The 19,471-nt window shown below is 44.9% G+C and overlaps 1 protein-coding gene across 1 annotated transcript in view; it reads left to right on the top strand.

Moving 5' to 3' along the window:
• Window positions 1-19,471, top strand: part of RXFP2 (relaxin family peptide receptor 2) — a 513,675-nt gene that overhangs the window by 189,902 nt on the left and 304,302 nt on the right. The window contains exon 2 of the mRNA XM_069759002.1: window positions 19,325-19,453. Coding sequence (XP_069615103.1) covers window positions 19,325-19,453 — 129 coding nt within the window. The remainder of the gene's footprint in view (window positions 1-19,324; window positions 19,454-19,471) is intronic.

Below are 19,471 nucleotides of genomic sequence, written 5' to 3'. Positions count from 1 at the left end.
TATGTGCAAAATCTTCAGAAACAATTAACTAAGGTGCATGCACAAGTTTTTGCTTCCCTTCCAGATCCTGACAACACAGAAGGAAGTCACAAGTTGGAACCAGGTGATCAAGTCTATATAAAAAGACACAACAGAAAGGCTCTAGAACCAAGGTTTGACGGACCCTTCCAAGTCCTGTTGACAACACCTACATCAGTCAAGCTTGAAGGAAAGGCATCATGGATACATGCAAGCCATTGCAAGAAAAGCAGTATAAACTCATGATATTGATGTTAATAATGATAACCTCAACGGAGGCGTGGGATAGACTGAATTCTCTAGCCCCTTTGAACAATAGATTCGTACAACATCATAGAAAATTAGTGCATGACTTGTTAAACAATACACAAACCCTGACAGATTGTTGGATCTGTACCCATTCGCCGGTATCAGCCACAAGTATACCTTTTCTAGCAGTTCCCGTATTAGCAGAAGAAATATTCGCTTGGCCTAATTGTTCAGACAACCTGGCCAACAACCAAATTGGTAATGCTAGGCTGTGGAATACTACAATCGCCATACCAATTGTGGGATGGGTAGAATTTCCTTGGTGGCAGGGTAATCTCTCAGGGAGTAACACACATCTACAATATTTAGCATTTAGGGGAGGAAAATGGGTACCTAGAAATAAGACTGGATTAACTAATTTAGGACAGGTCCCCACAGAAAATCTACAGCTTAGTTTCAGTACAACCGTCCCCCCCTCTGATGCTTTCAAACCTGTAGTATTGGAAAGATACATACATAATAGAAAATGGAAACATTCTAAATTGTTCCCCCAAGGTGATGCAAACAGTTGTACAAGTAAGCTGGGGAACCTGGTTTGTAATAAATCCGATGAGTATATCAAAGGAATGCCTGTATGTGGGAATCCCGCAGCCGGGTACTGTAGCCCCTTGGGACAAAAACCCTCTTGGTGTATGCTTCAGAATGTATCTAGATTTGTGGACTTGGCTCACAGATTGGTATTGCAGCACTCAGCTCTATGGGATCTGCCTGAAGGTACATTTTGGATATGCGGAGAAGGAGCATATAAATGGCTTCCCGTAGGTATAAAGGGTACTTGTACATTAGGACGCCTAACCCCGGCTACATTCATAATTTCAAATAAACAAGTGAATATGCAAGCCGTGCCCAAGCACACACTGTATAAAAGAGCTGCAGATAACTCACCACGTCCCTCGGGGAGGCCACATATAGTACAAATGGGAATTCCTAACAAAATTGCTAGTACCATTTTTATTTATCCTATGTTAACACAGATGTGGGATAAATTAGTTAGAGCCACGGATTATCTAGATGATCAGATCTGGGATATATTGGATATACTAAACACTAGTATAGCTGTACAGAATCAGCTTATAATAGTCACTAACCAACATACCCTGGTATTGGATTACCTAACTGCCTCACAAGGGGGTATGTGTCAAATCATCGGACCCACCTGCTGTCATTATATAGACCCGAATAGTACTATGAGTATGACATTTAAATTAAAGGACGTACAACGACTCAGGGATCAGTATGACAAAGACAATGACCAGAATAAGGATAGCTGGTGGTCAGATACCTTTTCTTTTCTTAACCCAGCCAACTGGTTCAGAGGAATCGGTGGGTGGGTTGCTGGGATTATGCAGAGCATAATACATATAGTTATGATTATTGTAGTCATATACGTACTATTCCAGATTGTGCTCAAGAGTATCTCAGTATGCACAGATAAACTTTGTGTAATAGATGCAAGAGTATAAAGTTTTTTTTCCTTCTTCTCTTATGTTATCCTTTGCTAATACTGATTATTGCGCTTATTTTGCTATCCCTTTGTAATATCTGTACTTATTGCAAAACAAAGAAAAGGTTGCGAGAGTTAAACGGAAGAATTAATACTAGATTTGATTCTCTTATTGAATACAAGCATGTACATGTGTAATACCAAATAAAGGCTTTGTCTTTGGCCCTGTGGTAATAAAATAAATAAAAGAAAATGTCAAAGGGGGGAATTGTGGAGATCAGACTGAACTAAAACAATCCATCTTGTCTTCTTCCTGAGAAATCTCGCTTACAACAAGATACATTTCTGCTGACTTGACATTTCCTTTTATGGAAGTAATCATGTGTGCATTCCTTCTTTCAATAGCAGCCTTTATTCACCTTCCAGATGATGTAACTTTCTACTGATAAAGACTGGTATAGATTGTTTATGTAAGAGATAGTGAAATATGAGCGCTTGTGCGCATGTCTGTAAAAGAATAATTCTTTTCTATATAAAGGGAGGGCAAAGCCCAGAGAGAGAGATGTGCTCCTGGGCTTCCCCTGTACATGATCACACAATACCTTGTTTGCGTGTCATTTACTCTGGATCCCTACCTCTAGTAAGCCAGGGACTGAGAAGAAGGACTTAACATCAGTATCACATTGGTTGGGGGTCTGACACCTAACACCTCCACAAATCAGCTATTATCTCCTCCAGTAGCAGCTGGATGTAACCAATGTAGGGAGTATGGACAGGAAAGCTTAATGCATGCTAATGGACACTTAAAGGTACAACAGATCACCTTTTATTCAAGTGTATGGGAGCTAATCTCTCGTGTTAAAACCTTACTGTATGTCAATTGACGTAAATGTGAATAGAGGTACCTTCACACTGAGCGACGCTGCAGCGATACCGACAACGATGTCGATCGCTGCAGCGTCGCTGTTTGGTCGCTGGAGAGCTGTCACACAGACAGCTCTCCAGCGACCAACGATCCCAAGGTACCCGGGTAACCAGGGTAAACATCGGGTTACTAAGCGCAGTGCCGCGCTTAGTAACCCGATGTTTACCCTGGTTACCAGCGTAAAAGTAAAAAAAACAAACACTACATACTTACCTACCGCTGTCTGTCCCCGGCGCTCTGCTTCTCTGCACTCCTCCTGCACTGGCAGTTTGTATGTTCTCTTCGTGTTTTCGTGGGTTTCGATGTTGTCCTTAGTGGGGCTTGAACCCAGGACTCCAGTGCTACAAGGCTGCTGTGCTATCCACTGCGCCACCGTGCTGCCCCTATTCTTGGCAATTGCCCTGCTCTTTAGGTGAAATGTCTGGCCCAGGTCACTGCAAGTCAAAAGCTTGTTCTAAGCTTGTGCTTTCTGTTGTGTGTTCACCTGATCTTTGTGCTGTAAGCTCTGATCTTCTGCTGCTGACCTTTGGACCGTGTTCTGACAACCCGTTTGTTATTATACATATATAAATATTTCGGAGGTAATTTTATGTCCATCTAGTCACTTTTCAGCCATACCGGCCTGTTGTTCCTGCACATTACTTTCCCCTATCTTATATTGGTCGTGTATTTGTTTTTATTTTTGCTATTTATTGTTATAAATAAAATTTATACGGTTTTAACCAGTTTTGCTTAGCGCTATTTTTGGTGATATTGGTAAATATCGTTTTGTCTGGTATCTATCTTAGTGATGAAATTATAGGTGTTAATCGTCGTGGGACACTCGTGGATTTCTGCGGATCAGGGAGTATATTGTTTGTTTGTTATTTTAATATTTTTTACAGGTGACACTGGCTTCGGGGATCAAAGTGACAAGTGATGGTGAGTATGTACTCTATGATATATGTACTGTATGTCTATATGTATGAATGTATTGTATGTACTATGCATGTTGTATGTATGTAGTATGTATGTAGTATGTATGCAGTGTGTATGTAGTATGCATGTATGTATATAGTGACAAGTGATGGTGAGTATGTACTCTATGTTATATGTACTGTATGTCTATATGTATGTAATATATGAGTGTATTGTATGTAGTATGTATGTAGTATGTATGTAGAAAATTTTCATAAATAAATATATTATTTTTATTCACATCTTCTCTTCACTTCTTCTGTGGCACCTACCATATTAGAATGTGTTTTGATGTATGTATGCATGCATGTAGTATGTATGTATCTAGTATGTGTGTAGTATGTATATATGTAGTATGTACGTAGCATGTGTTAGGGGTCGAGTCCCCGCCTCTGCACAAGGGGAATCTCAGTCCATTTCTGCTGCGGTCTCCCATTCCTCTCCTGCCGCAGTGGAGCCTGCTCAGCGGAGACGTCGGTCCCAGCATCTCGCTCAGTTTGACTTGACTCTGTACATAGAGTTACTGCTGCTTTTCCTGCTTCTGCTATTGGAGTCAGTGCTGGGCAGTGGCGAGCAGACGCTTCTGGGACTAAGTCCTGCTTTTCTCATTCTAAGCATGCCCAGAGTAAGATCTCTCAGTGGAGATCGAGGGTCACATGATCAGTTTCTGCACCTAAGGCCATTGGTCCTTTCAGGAAGGTCCTGTAGGTGCTCACGCTCTGTGGCAGCCTCTCATTGGTCCTTCTAGGAAGGTCCTGTACATGCTGTAACTATTTAAAGCTCGCATGGCCGCACGGCCATGCACTAGTATTTTTCTATGTTATGTGCTTTGCGCCAGTGTGGTCATGTAAGAGTGTGTTCAGGGTCCCGGCTGACATAAGCCCCTAGAATGCTGGCACCTCCGGCGAGGGGATTGTGTTTGTATGTATTCAGGGACCTGGCTGAAATAAGCCCCTAGAATGTTGGCACCTCCGGCAAGGAGTTTAATGTGCATGCGTGACCACTGACTGCTCTCTGTTTGGGCAGTTAGCCTGTGCCTCTGTGGAGTCTAACAGGGCACAGTGCTGTGCTTTCACGGCTACTCAGTGAATTAACTGAGTTCGTCCGTACCGCCATATAGTGCCGCCGTTTGCTAGCAGCAGGTTCTCCTGCACGATGGACCCCGGGCTGCGAACGCACCAATAACAATAACAACATCTATATTTACTCGGTACATTCCGCTAGCCCTAATAGTATGTATGTAGTATGTTGTATGTATGTATGTAGTATGTATGTAGTATTTTTCTTACATTCAACACATTAGCCGGATGATGGGACTACTACTGTCCCATCATTGGCTAATGTGTCAATCACTGTCACTGTAGCAGGCATCGTCCGATGGAACTTGTAGTCCCATCAGACGATGCCTGCACACACGTACAGACTCCCGGCAGCCTGCCCAGAGCCACGGCAGCCCGCACAGAGCCCCAGCAGCCCGCACAGAGCCCGGCAGCCCGCACCGAGTCCCAGCAGGCCTGTACAGAGCCCCAGCAGGCCCGCACAGACCCCCGGCAGGCCCGCACAGACCCCCGGCAGCCCACACAGACTCCCGGCAGCCCGCACAGAGCCCCGGCAGCCCACACAGAGCCCCGGCAGACCTGCACAGAGCCCCGGCAGCCCAAGCAGACCACTGGCAGCCCGTATAGAGCCCCGGCAGGCCCGCACAGACCCCAGGCAGTCTGCACAGACCCCCGGCAGCCTGAACAGACCCCCGGCTAGCACGCACAGACCCCCGGCAGGCCCGCACAGACCCCCCACGGTCACGCACAGACCCTGCCCGCACACACAGACACGCAGTCTTCGCCCACCACCGCCCACACTCCATTATAGTGCATCATTGCACTATGGGAACTTCCGATTCCGGTATGCGATATATACTATATACATAGTATGTATGTATGTAGTATTTTTTTTTACATTCAACACATTAGCCGGATGACGGGACTACTACTGTCCCATCATTGGCTAATGTGTCAATCATTGTCACTGTAGCAGGCATCCTCCGATGGAACTTGTAGTCCCATCGGACGATGCCTGCACACACGTACAGACCCCCGGCAGCCTGCACAGAGCCACGGCAGCCCGCACAGAGCCCCAGCAGCCCGCACAGAGCCCCAGCAGCCCGCACAGAGTCCCAGCAGGCCTGTACAGAGCCCCAGCAGGCCCGCACAGACCCCCGGCAGGCCCGCACAGACCCCCGGCAGCCCACACAGACCCCCGGCAGCCCGCACAGACTCCCGGCAGACCTGCACAGAGCCCCGGCAGCCCAAGCAGACCACTGGCAGCCCGTATAGAGCCCCGGCAGGCCCGCACAGACCCCAGGCAGTCTGCACAGACCCCCGGCAGCCTGAACAGACCCCCGGCTAGCACGCACAGACCCCCGGCAGGCCCGCACAGACCCCCTATGGTCACGCACAGACCCTGCCCGCACACACAGACACGCAGTCTTCGCCCACCACCGCCCACACTCCATTATAGTGCATCATTGCACTATGGGAACTTCCGATTCCGGTATGCGATATATACTATATACATAGTATGTATGTATGTAGTATTTTTTTTTACATTCAACACATTAGCCGGATGATGGGACTACTACTGTCCCATCATTGGCTAATGTGTCAATCACTGTCACTGTAGCAGGCATCCTCCGATGGAACTTGTAGTCCCATCGGACGATGCCTGCACACACGTACAGACCCCCGGCAGCCTGCACAGAGCCACGGCAGCCCGCACAGAGCCCCAGCAGCCCGCACAGAGCCCCAGCAGCCCGCACAGAGTCCCTGCAGGCCTGTACAGAGCCCCAGCAGGCCCGCACAGACCCCCGGCAGGCCCGCACAGACCCCCGGCAGCCCACACAGACCCCCGGCAGCCCGCACAGACTCCCGGCAGCCCGCATAGAGCCCCAGCAGCCCGCACAGAGCCCCGGCAGACCCGCACAGAGCCCCGGCAGCCCAAGAAGACCACTGGCAGCCCGCATAGAGCCCCGGCAGGCCCGTACAGACCCCCGGCAGTCTGCACAGACCCCCGGCAGGCACGCACAGACCCCCGGCAGGCACGCACAGACCCCCTATGGTCACGCACAGACCCTGCCCGCACACACAGACACGCAGTCTTCGCCCACCACCGCCCACACTCCATTATAGTGCATCATTGCACTATGGGAACTTCCGATTCCGGTATGCGATATCGCAAAAGTATCAGAACTCGGTATTGGAATTCCGATACAGAGAATATCGGCCGATACCCGATACTTGCAGTATCGGAATGCTCAACACTAATCATGAATAATACATTGTTTGTACTCGGTGGAGTTTCTTCATTGCCATTTGTAGCTGGTCCCATGGCAGTAGTAATATTTCAAGTTTACTTAACTTTGTGCTGAAAGCTGTTTGGAACGTGGTGAATACAGGTTGTATTATAGTATATCTATGGGGAGTGGGATTTGTCTCATTTGTAAATCATTAATTCGGAGACAAGGGAATGCCAAAGTCGACAATATTCCACAATAAATTTGAATGTACTGTAATTGTTCATAATGTGAAGAGTAGAGAATTGCAAATACCGTACCAACAAATAATTAGTTTTTACATTCTCTGCAGACAGATTTACTAATGAAGATAATTAACTCAGTTTCCACTGTATTGGGCTTAACATTTAAATTACCCGGGTATTTAGTTCCTGGCATAATATTAGAACACAAGTTTTATTATGGCTCTTGATGCAATCAATAAACCTGGACACCTATAGCCCCTACCAGGCCGGCTTCACACATCCTACTTTCATGGTCTGTCACTTGATTCATGCTGCCCAAACCACGATCAGCATTAATCAGAGCCTGGCTGCACTATTGCTTCGGTGTTTCCGAGATAACATACTTTGAAGACACAGACGTGAACTATAGAGAGATCATTCCAGTCCTGAGTGGCCCCCAGCCAGCCTCTCCCTGTACACTCATGGAATACACCTCTCAATCAACTAGAGTGGGGCGGGACTCTTCAGACTATGTTTTCTCTGAAAAACCATGGCACTTCAGAGAGAAACATGCCTGGCTGCAATTGTGCAGCCAGGCTCTAGTTTATGTTGCCTGAAGTTTCATCAGCATGGATCAAGTAACAGGTTTCCTTTAAAAGTAATCTGTCAGTAGGCTGAAACCTACTAATCGCTCTACATGGGCAAGTAGGTAAAAGAAAATCAAATAAAATGATACCTTGATATCATTGATCCGATATCTTATTCAAGAAAAGTCCACGTTTTTCTTAATATGTAAATGATCTGTTAAGATCTATGGGCCGGACATAGATCACCATGAGAATTTGCCTCCTGAGATCATTTTAAATGAAAGGGGGCGTTACGAGTGTGACCTTGGGAGGCAAGCAGGAATGTGTGTCATTGCATGTCTCTCTCTCTCTCAGGGAGTTTTTTTTTCTCCCTGCATGAAACCTGCCTATGATTGGTTAGCTTCATGCAAGGGAAAAAGTATACGAATCTCTGCTAATGCACCCTTGGTTACAGTGAAAATTATCATATTAAATGCTATAAACTTTACTACTTGATATCTATCTCCTCAACGGAGATGAAAAATAAAAACACACTTTTTATTAAGCTCTGGAGCCATTGATGTGGACAGTTTAAGATTCTAAAACTGGTGAAAGATCCTCTTTGACTGTTAGTAGGTATGGTATTAGAATAGTTTCTATACATCAGTGATTTCAGGTGAGCTATTAGGCTGCTTCCACACATCAGTTTTTTGCCATCAGTCACAATCCGTCAAATTTTTTAAAAAAGGTTACGGTTGATTGTGAGTCTCAGTGGGGGTAGGGTGATAATGATAAATTAATCTCTGTACTGATGAACAACAGGAAGAAGAGCGTTGCTCTTTGAAACGCGTTGGTTTAATCCTCTCCCCCTTTTTGAGCGATCCAGCGCTCCTTACTGCAGGTGACGTCACTAGGTAGGAGGAGCTTATCGGCCATTGCCGTTTTTGTCTGCGGTATCCAGGGAACGCTACCGGCCGGGGCTTCCCTGAGTTACGCTGCATAGCGTCATCTGACACGCACCACGCCGGAACCCTTGGCGGTCTATACCGGACAGAGGGACATCCACCCACACTCAGCGCGGACCCGCACGTAGCTGTGACAGTCTCATAATAGGTAAGCTAGAGGCATCGGCACCTAATTTATTGCGAGATAGACTGTGCTGCTAGTGCGGTACTGTAGTGGTGAGGGGAGTATCTGTTTCTGGGTTAGGGAGCCTCTGGTGACGTGAATTCACGGGGAGGCTCTGTTTGTTTTTTGCTTTTAAGTTGTTCACCTCGTGCTATGTGATATTGGTTTCTGCATCTTTAACGACATCTATCTGTTTGTATTGATCCATATTGCTACACAGGGGGGCACTACCCTGATCGATGCCAGCAGCTGAAAATCACTAGGTAGTTTTTTGGGTGAGCGCCAGTGTTTGTATTATAGCAACCTTTGTTGGCTCTAAATAATGAGAAATTAATAACATTAAACATCTGAGGTATTATTATTGTAGGGGGAACTGTCAATGTGGCACAATTATTTTCAGGTAAAATAGAGAAAGTTCTGAAAAAAGATGTCTGTGTAGTAAACTCTTACAGAACGGAGTCTTGACTGTAGAGAAGTCTTCATAGAGTTCAGGGTCAGATGGAAAACAAAAAAATGAATGACTCGTTAGAGAAGATGTCACTTCTGAATCATTGGATTTAAAAAAGGACTTGTTAATTGCTCAAAACATTGAATTTAATGCATTCTAATATCTCTTAGTTTCCCTGATTCTGGTGCTATTTTCTGTTTTACATTACATCACTCCATTTCAGAGATATTCACATTATGTTTTGCTTTTGGAGCACAGTATGTGAAATCTCTGCTTGCAGCCCAACTGGGCATTTCTACACAGTCTTCTCTGGGAATGTATGCGTTCACCCCTCCCTCCCAGATTCTAGCAATCACAGATACAAGCAGTCTAGCAGTCTCAGATGCTGCAGAACCAAGAGTGGCAAAATCAGGGAGAGAGGGTTAAAGCAGACCTCCCCCAGGGAGCACTATGAAGAAACGCTCTGTCGGACTGCAGGCAGAGATTTTACAGACTGCACATTGGGATGTATTTCAAAACAGTAAAGAGATAGAATTAGGGATTTTATCAAGGTATTTTAGTTTCTGTTCATGTGTCAGGGGGCCTCTTTAAGAACACTGCAATTACTTATACAGTCTGCAGAGCTATTGTGCATACTTTGATCCAAGCATGGCGGTAATACTAGCCTTCGTACATATAAGGTAATTCTATTGAGCAGTTATGGTATAATGATCATGGTGTGACAGTATTATTTAGGCTTGGTATAGTGGTATTATTGGTAACACTGTTCTTTGTAAAGTAGCTGTGATTTTGAATAGTATATGAATGTGCTGTTAGTACAATGTCTCTGCGTTTGGAGCCCCATTTATAAGTTTAGTCTGGCCCACATTTTGTTGAAATCTAACCTTGCCGAAGTATCCATCAGATATTCCATCTGTACCAGGAGTAAACTGACCCTGATGCCAGATTTCACCAAAAGAATGGTATTTTGTTTTGTTTCATTGGTGCACAATAAAATATGTCGCCATAATCTATGGAGCAGTGTGCAAACCATGCTACTGTATTGACCAACCTACGTTGTTAATCTATACGTGCACATTCAGCTATTTTCCTACTGTCTAATTTTGGTATAGTCATTGGTTTTGGTTTGGGATTAGTGAGTGGTGACATATTTTGTGTGTATGAATTGTGTCAAAATTCGCAGACTCTTTGGAGATAATATGGTACACAGTACCAAGAAACATGGACCAATGTCCAACACACTACCATACTCATCTGTAACATTCCAGAGATGAGTAATTCATTAAAAATTCTCCTTCAATAGTGACTTCCATATTTATGGTCCGAGTGCTGTCCATGAAAAAAACGGACAGCAATCGGACCAATGTTGTTCAATGGGCAGTGCAGATGAACGATTTTTTTCACCGATCGAATTTGCACATTAGAAAAATCATGGCATGGTCTGGTTTCTTCTGTAAATCGGATGAGACTCGCTCATTCAAATTTATGGGTGCGCAAAGAAATCGGATGCCATAACGAGTTAAAGAATAGCATGACATTTTTATGGATAGATTGCAATTCTGTAGCATAGGAAACTGTAAATGATCTTGTAAATAATTAATAGCTGCGGCTGTAATAAAATGGATTATATAAGGATGACAAATGAAAAAATAATTGTCCCACTTTTCTGGATGAAACTCTGAATGATTTTTTATATTCTCATGTGAGCTAACCCTGACTGAGTGTTATGTGCCTCAATAATCAAGTCAATGCAGGTTACGATGCTGAGATATGAATTTGTATTTGTCTCTCCGTTGTTTCCTACATGCAACAAATATGTCTTTCTAATAGAATTTCTAACTCTCTCATCTCGACTTCTATTTATAAGGAGGCAGAATATATTTCATAGGAGTGCGCTCATGTCTATCCATTGGTAGAAACCAACATTCTGTGTATTTCTGTCCTGTAAGGGTTGTCAAAAGAAAATGTCAATAATTTATGACATATTGTCATCTCTGGTCAAAGTTTTACTTGTCTATGGAGTTCTGTCCTAGTCTCTTACATCCTAATTGGAGCCTATGGGTAGCAAGGGGGCTCAGTAGTTAGCAGTGTTGCCTTGCAGCGCTGGGGTCCTTGGTTCAAATCCCATCAAGGACAACATCTGCAATGAGTTTGTATGTTCTCCCCGTGTTTCTGTGGGTTTTCTCCGGGTTCTCCAGTTTCCTCCCACACTCTGACATACTGATAGGGAATCTAGATGGTGAGCCCCAATGGGGACAGTGATGATAAAGTTTGTAAAGTGCTGAAGAATATGATGTAGCTGATTAAATATGTGCTTCTGAGATGTATTGCCACTGCCTCCAGAGATGCACATGCCAGTTGTGTAACCCGTCCAGCCGCACTGTTGCCCATTAGGCAAATTGGCCACTTTTATAGTGACAGTAAAATCTTATAAAATATAAAAAACGTATCCTCATGCATTTATTTTTTTCAAGGACATTTGGGCTCCGATAGTAAATTTGTGCAGTATATAAGTTTGTAGATGGTGGAAAATATCAGAAACTAAAGATGACGGCAAACAGGCAAAGTCAATACATCTTTGAAAGTTCCACATACTGTAACTACCTGACTTATGGACCTCATCATCATCATGTCCCATATCATTAATGAAACCATGATTCACTAAGATCCGGGTGAATATGAATAAGTTGCTTACACATCAATAAAACATCCCTTTTTAGATACAGGCTACCGGCCAAACTGTACATCCCGCTGTCAATAATTGATGGTGTTAGTCGATTTTGCTTTAGACCTCATCATTTCAAGATGCCAAGAGAAAGATCTGATGATTTACTGTCATCCTGTTTTCTTAATTTCTAGTTCATTAAGATAATCTATAAAAAAGTGCAGTATGTAGAAACTTTACCGGAAATGGCCCCAGAATTAAACCTTGTAAATATTTATAAAGTTCGTTGGCATAAGTTCTTTGACTATCGGACAGGATATTATGCCACCAGGTAACGACATTATCCAAACAGCATGTTAACTAAGCAAAATAGCAAGCTAATTCAACCAAACACATACTGCTAGTTTAACAGTTGCTAGGGGCTTAGAACTTGCAAGGCCAGTCTGCTTAAAGGGAACCTGTCACCTGAATTTGGCGGGACTGGTTTTGGGTCATATGGGCGGGGTTTTCGGGTGTTTGATTCACCCTTTCCTTACCTGCTGGCTGCATACTGGCCGAAATATTGGATTGAAGTTCATTCTCTGTCCTCCATAGTACATGCCTGCGCAAAGTAATCTTACCTTGCGCAGGCGTGTACTATGGAAGACAGAGAATGAACTTCAATCCAATATTTCGGCCAGCATGCAGCCAGCAGGTAAGGAAAGGGTGAATCAAACACCCGAAAACTCCGCCCATATGACCCAAAACTGGTCCCGCCAAATTCAGGTGACAGGTTCCCTTTAATGATCATAGCCTTTCTGTTTATTTCAATCCACATTAAGGCCTTCTTCACACAACTGCATGAAACAAGTTTTCACGCTCGCTGTGTCGTCAGTAAGGTCCTGGAAGTTCACAACCAAGGAATTCAGTTCAACTCACAGACATAAGCGCAAGTGTCGTTAGACCTATTCCCATGGCACTTGCGCTAACGTAATTGAGGTGAAAGGAGTTAATTTGCTGTGAACCCCAAGGACCTTTCTGATGGCACCACAAGAGTGAGGTCAAAGGTGTTCATTAGATAGGAACCCAATTTGAGCTGAGAAAAAAATTGCAGATGAGCAAGGACTCGTAGATTAACATTTGTCAGAGTACCATCTGATTTTTTTTTTAATAACACCAGTCCGTTTTCCTCACAAATAAGTATTAGCCCTTAAACGAGTACTTTGCTAAAGTACTCTTTGAATTTATGTCTTTTTGGGTAGAATTCTATCAGCATGGCACATCTAGACTTAGCAATCTTTGGCCACTCTTCCTTGCAGTAGCTTCAAATCTGCCATATTTTGAGGGCATCTCCTATGTACAGCATCCTCTTAATGTCAACCCTCAGAATTTCAATTGGATTCAGGTCTGGACTCTTGCTGGGTCATTCGAAAACTCTTATCTTCTTCTTAGAAGAGGTCTGAAGGTTTTCATGCAAAAATGATTTATATTTGGAACTATTCATAATTCCCTCCACATTAATTAACCCCTCTTCGACATCCACCTTACATGCATTACTCAAATCGATATCGGGTGTATGAAGCAGGCTCTTGGGGTGTGCAGTGCAGGGGTAGCATCCTATGCAGTGATGAGACAGTGACCCAGCAAAGTTCAAAACAAAATGGCTCTTTAATGTTTAACTCACAGCATTAATGTCCAACTTACAGCAATACACAGTACACAATATCCTCTGGATCGCAGCCGGGAACCATATCCTCTGGATTGCAGCCAGTAAACACGCCAGTCCACCACCTGAGAACAGTTGCCATGGGTGACTGCACTGCTGTGTATTCTGTAGGTGCCAGGATTTCCAGCTGCCTTGGCTGTTTGGCTCCGCTTGCCTGTGTTGCCTCACACAGGTGGAGCTATGCAGAACCTCCTGCTCTGTACTCCTGCAAACACCAGACTGACACTGACTCTGAAAATGACACACCCAAACCTTTTACAGCAGGGATTTTAACTGTAATCTGTGGCCATGGGCCACTTGGAAAACACAGGCCGGGAATTAAATGGACTGCACCACTACCATCCTGTAATCCGTTTCAAAACATAAAAGCCCAGAGCACGTTTTCTTAAACCTGCCTTGGACAAATAGTTTTACCAAGACTAAGACTTACTTTTATTCTGCATTGCAATCACAGCTTCGCCTGTAACTGCAATGCACTCCCATGGCCTCAATTTTCCTCCGTGCGCATCCTGGAAGGAGCATACAGTGACTCTCACCTGTAATACCAGTCACTGCCTCAGAGGTGCTATATCCAGTAGATAGTGGCTGTAACACCTTACTAGGACCTGACATTAACAGCAACAGATGGAGCCAAGCTCGACCCGTGACTGTTCAATTGTTAAATGCCGCTATCAAACTCTGACAGTGGCATTAGCAGTGCGCTGGAATCGGGGGCATCATCCTATTCGCCCATCAGCATCCCGTGATACCTTCGCAGGGCGCCGATGGATTGCTATGACATCTGCTAAAAACTTTCACGCCTTTCATCATGGAGCTCCTTTGAAACCCAGCCTGTGGCCAGGCTTCAAAGAAGATTATGATTTTTACTATATGCAATACTATACAATTTTTACTATATTGCATTATGAATTACAAGTAATCAGGCAATCGCAGGTTCAAGTACCCAAGGAGACTAATAAGTAGAATAGAAACTAAAAAAAATGAAAAAAAATAAAAGTTTTCATAAAGTGCCTTGGAAAAAGTTGTGCATTCTGTTACTGACTGATAACTTTCAAAAATTAGATCCCTTGGCTGTGTTGTAAGCTGTTTACGGACCATGGCTTTTGCTATATAATGTAACTAAGAAAATATCAGGAAAAAATGCTACTAGAAAAGCTAAACATTATATGAAGTTAATCAGAATCTCTGTAAATTATAGCAGCCATGGACTGACTACTATGTAACATGAGTTTATATGTGATTGACTAATTATGAACACAACCACATCCCCAATTATAAAATGGTGTTCACATTTATATAATCACATTATTTTAGTTTCCGTTATTTGTATTGCCCCCCCCAAAAAAAAAAAAATATATATATATATTTCAATCTGTTTCTCAATGGATTTGTACATATTATGGGTGATATTAAAGGTGTAAAAAGTTCTGAAATTATTGTTCTTGGTATGATTTTTTTTTTCACATGAGAAAAAAAACGTTATTTTTGGTGTGTCTAGATTATTTATATCCATTTTATGTTGTTATATGGAATGCAATGTTATACTGTGCCCAGTATTTATAGATATGCTGTAACAGCTTAAGTGACATGCAAATATAATGAGCACACTAAAGTATATGAGCACTGAATAAATGAGCTGCATGTATTCTGCATTACTGCTACATAGACTACTCGTTTAACATTGACACATTTTGATAAACTTGTATGAGCTCATCTGCCAACTCCTAGTTGTGCAAAAATTTAGCAACTTTTGAAAGCTATTTATTACAGAATTCTGGTGAAATTGCTTTGATGAATGAGTCTTATATCTCACACATTCTTATGTAGCTGCATGTGCTTCAGCTGAGATGTTATTGCTCATACTACTGAGATCTAACTTCTTGGCTGAGACATGCTACCTTGCCATTCAGCATCTCCGGACTTGTCTCTTATCAAGCATATCTGAGACGTCATTGGTAGTGATGAGCGAATATATTTGTTGCTCGAGTGTCCTCCGAGCAGTGGCGTAGGAAAGGGGGGTGCGGGGGGGGGCGGTCCGACCCGGGCGGCACAATGCGGGGGGCGGCCGGCGCTGCAGGAGAAGAGGGGGAAAAAAAAAAGACGCCCCTTTAACTCTTCGGGCGGCGCCGTCCGCCGCCACGACCAGGGCCAGCTCCCCCCCCCCCCGCTCTAATACTCACCTCTCCTGGTTCCTGCGGCTTCAGCGTCCTCTGACTCTGCGACGTCTCAGGGCAGAGGGCGCGATGACGTCACTACTGTGCGCGCCGCTCTGCCTCTCTGTCCTGAGCGTCGCAGAGCCGGAGAGACGCTGACTGGCTGCACCGGACCTGCGCTAGGAACGGGAGAGGTGAGGATTTTACTTTTTTTTTTTTTCTTTATGTCTGACTGTCTGGGGCTGGGGCAATGCTGGACACACTGGGGCAATACTGGAGACCATGGGGCAGATTTCTGGACACACTGGGGCAATACTGGAGACCATGGGGCAGATTGCTGGACACACTGGGGCAGTACAGGAGACTATGGGGCAGATTTCTGGACACACTGGGGCAATACAGGAGACTATGGGGCAGATTTCTGGACACACTGGGGCAATACTGGAGACCATGGGGCAGATTGCTGGACACACTGGGGCAATACAGGAGACCATGTGGCAGAATGCTGGACACACTGGGGCAATACAGGAGACCATGGGGCAGATTGCTGGACACACTGGGGCAATACAGGAGACCATGGGGCAGATTGCTGGACACACTGGGGCAATACAGGAGACTATGGGGCAGATTGCTGGGCAATACTGGAGACCATGGGGCAGAATGCTGGACACACTGGGGCAATACTGGAGACCATGGGGCAGAATGCTGGACACACTGGGGCAGTACAGGAGACTATGGGGCAGATTGCTGGACACACTGAATACTGGAGACCATGGGGCAGATTTCAGGACACATTGAGGCAATGCTGGAGACCCTGGGGCAGACTTCTGGACATACTGGGGCAATACTGGAGACCATGGTGCAGATTGCTGGACACACTGGGGCAATACTGGAGACCATGGGGCAGAATGCTGGACACACTGGGGCAATACTGGAGACCATGGGGCAGAATGCTGGACACACTGGGGCAATACAGGAGACTATGGGGCAGATTGCTGGACACACTGAATACTGGAGACCATGGGGCAGATTTCAGGACACATTGAGGCAATGCTGGAGACCCTGGGGCAGACTTCTGGACATACTGGGGCAATACTGGAGACCATGGGGCAGATTGCTGGACACACCGGGGCAATACTGGAGACCATGGGGCAGATTGCTGGACACACCGGGGCAATACTGGAGACCATGGGGCAGAATGCTGGACACACAGGGGCAATACAGGAGACCATGGGGCAGATTGCTGGACACCCTGGGGCAATACTGGAGACCCTGGGGCAGATTTCTGGACACATTGAGGCAATGCTGGAGACCCTGGGGCAGACTTCTGGACACACTGGGGCAATGCTGGACACTGGGGCAGATTGCTGGACACACTGAGGGTAATATGCTGGACACACTGGGGCAAAGCTGGACACACTGGGGAAAGGCTGGACACTGGGGCAGATTGCTGGACACACTGGGGGTAATATGCTGGACACACTGGGGCAGACTGCTGGACACACTGGGGGCAGTGCTGGACATACTGGGGCAGATTGCTGGACACACTGGGGGTAATATGCTGGACACACTGGGGCAGATTGCTGGACAACATGGGGGTAATATGCTGGACACACTGGGGCAGATTGCTGGACAACATGGGGGTAATATGCTGGACACACTGGGGGCAGGACTTGAGGTATGGGCAGAATGTAGATACGGGGCATGATTGGAGACACGGGGCAGGATTGGATCATGGGGCAGGACGGATACGATGGAGGCTGGTGGGGCAGGATGGGGAGATCATATGGGGTAGAATGGATACTCATGAGGGCAGGATGCGAGAACATATCGCTGGAGCCAGGAATGAGATAAACGGGGCCAGGGTGGGGAATAGTGTTACCATAGGGGATAATTAAGGGATATTACTACTGCAGTGATGTATTTATTTTATTTTTTGAGTATACTGTTTTAAATGGGGGGCAGGCCTGTTACTGTGCAGAGTGACACTATATCACCTTTTTTTCTTCATGTGATGTAATGTAGAAGTTGTGAAAAATTAAGTAATGTGTTCTGCAAGCGGAGCTCGAGATAACTGTTATTTCCTGCAGAAACGAGTCCTGGCTGGAAGGAAAGATGGCGGTCTGTGCTGGATGAAAGATGAAGGACTTCACCTAGAGACGTCACTGGTGAGTCAGTGTTACCTATACACTGACACTATACACTGTATACTATATAGAGGTCCTGTGTATAATGTCACCAGTGATCTCTGTATTACCTCTACACAGACACTGCATACTAAGTACAGATCTCCTGTGAATACTGGCACTTATGGTGATAGTATTGTGGGTTTTTTTTATTACTGATCAGTATTGTAGTATTCAGTCACTATGTGGTGGTAATATGTGGTCTGGAAATGGTGCGGTGGTATTTGTCCCTTGTATGTAGTATTATTCGGTCACTATGTGGCCTGGTCATGGTGTGGTGGTATTAAGTCACAGGTGTGGCATGTGGGGGTGACACCATTTGGCCCAGTTTAAGTTCTACAAAACAGGAAAACCATTTTTGGTAACCTTTGTGTGTATTGAGCCGGGGGGGGGGGGGCGCCAAACTCAGGAACAGCCCCGGGCGGCAAAAGCTCTAGCTACGCCTCTGCCTCCGAGTATTTGTTAGTGCTTGGAGATTTAGTTTTCATTGCGGCAGCTGAATGATTTACAGCTATTAGGCGGCTTGATTACATGTTAGGATTCCCAAGCAACCAGGCAACCCCACACATGTACTCAGCCTGGCTAGTAGCTGTAAATCATTCAGCTGAAGTGATGAAAATATAATCTCTGAACACTAATAAATACTCGGAGATCACCCGAGCGTGCTCGGGAAAACCCGAGCAATGAGTATATTCGCTCATCACTAGTCATTGGTCATCAGAGAGCTCATAGCAGTAGATCTTGGTGTATTCCGCATGGAACAATCCTCAGAAAACCAATCATAATCAGATTGATAGCAGCCAAGACGTGTGCATATTTCTGCACATGGCGCTCATAACGAGATGTTTTGAAACCTTTGTTGATATTATTTCCATTGATCATGTCTATCAATCCTGTGATTTCCATAATTCCATGGCTTTTCCTTCTTGGTGTTGCAATTTCATTGTAGAGGCGTGTATACAGGCCTGGATTGGCTCACAGGAGGGCCCTTGTGCAAAAGTAGACCACGACCCTCTTATATGAGCAGTACTTGGCACTATATACTTGAATCACTATGTACAGACAAAGGCGGCATCTTATTCATTTAACAATCTGCCCAGTTTATTGTTATATAAGTTTGTGATTGAGGAGAATGTCACATTTGCATGTAGTTGAAAAATGGGGCCCTGGAGTTTGTTACTGGTGGGCCCTCGGCAGCCCAGTGGAACACTGAGTATATATTACATATGTATCCAAAGTTTTAAATAGTCTCTACAGTATGTGAAAAGCATATCGATAACTGTGTTCATTTCTCCCAATAATTTCAGATTCCTTTTCTGCTACTGTGTGCAAAGTGGGCTACTTTCCGTGTGGAAACCTCACAATATGCCTTCCTCAGGCTTTCCATTGTGACGGTGTAAAGGACTGTGAAAATGGTGCAGATGAAGACCAATGTGGTGAGGTCTTCTATAAAT

Source organism: Ranitomeya imitator, chromosome 3 (genome assembly GCF_032444005.1).
Source record: "Ranitomeya imitator isolate aRanImi1 chromosome 3, aRanImi1.pri, whole genome shotgun sequence".
Lineage (NCBI taxonomy): Eukaryota > Metazoa > Chordata > Amphibia > Anura > Dendrobatidae > Ranitomeya > Ranitomeya imitator.
This window is presented reverse-complemented; position numbering and strand designations above follow the sequence as displayed.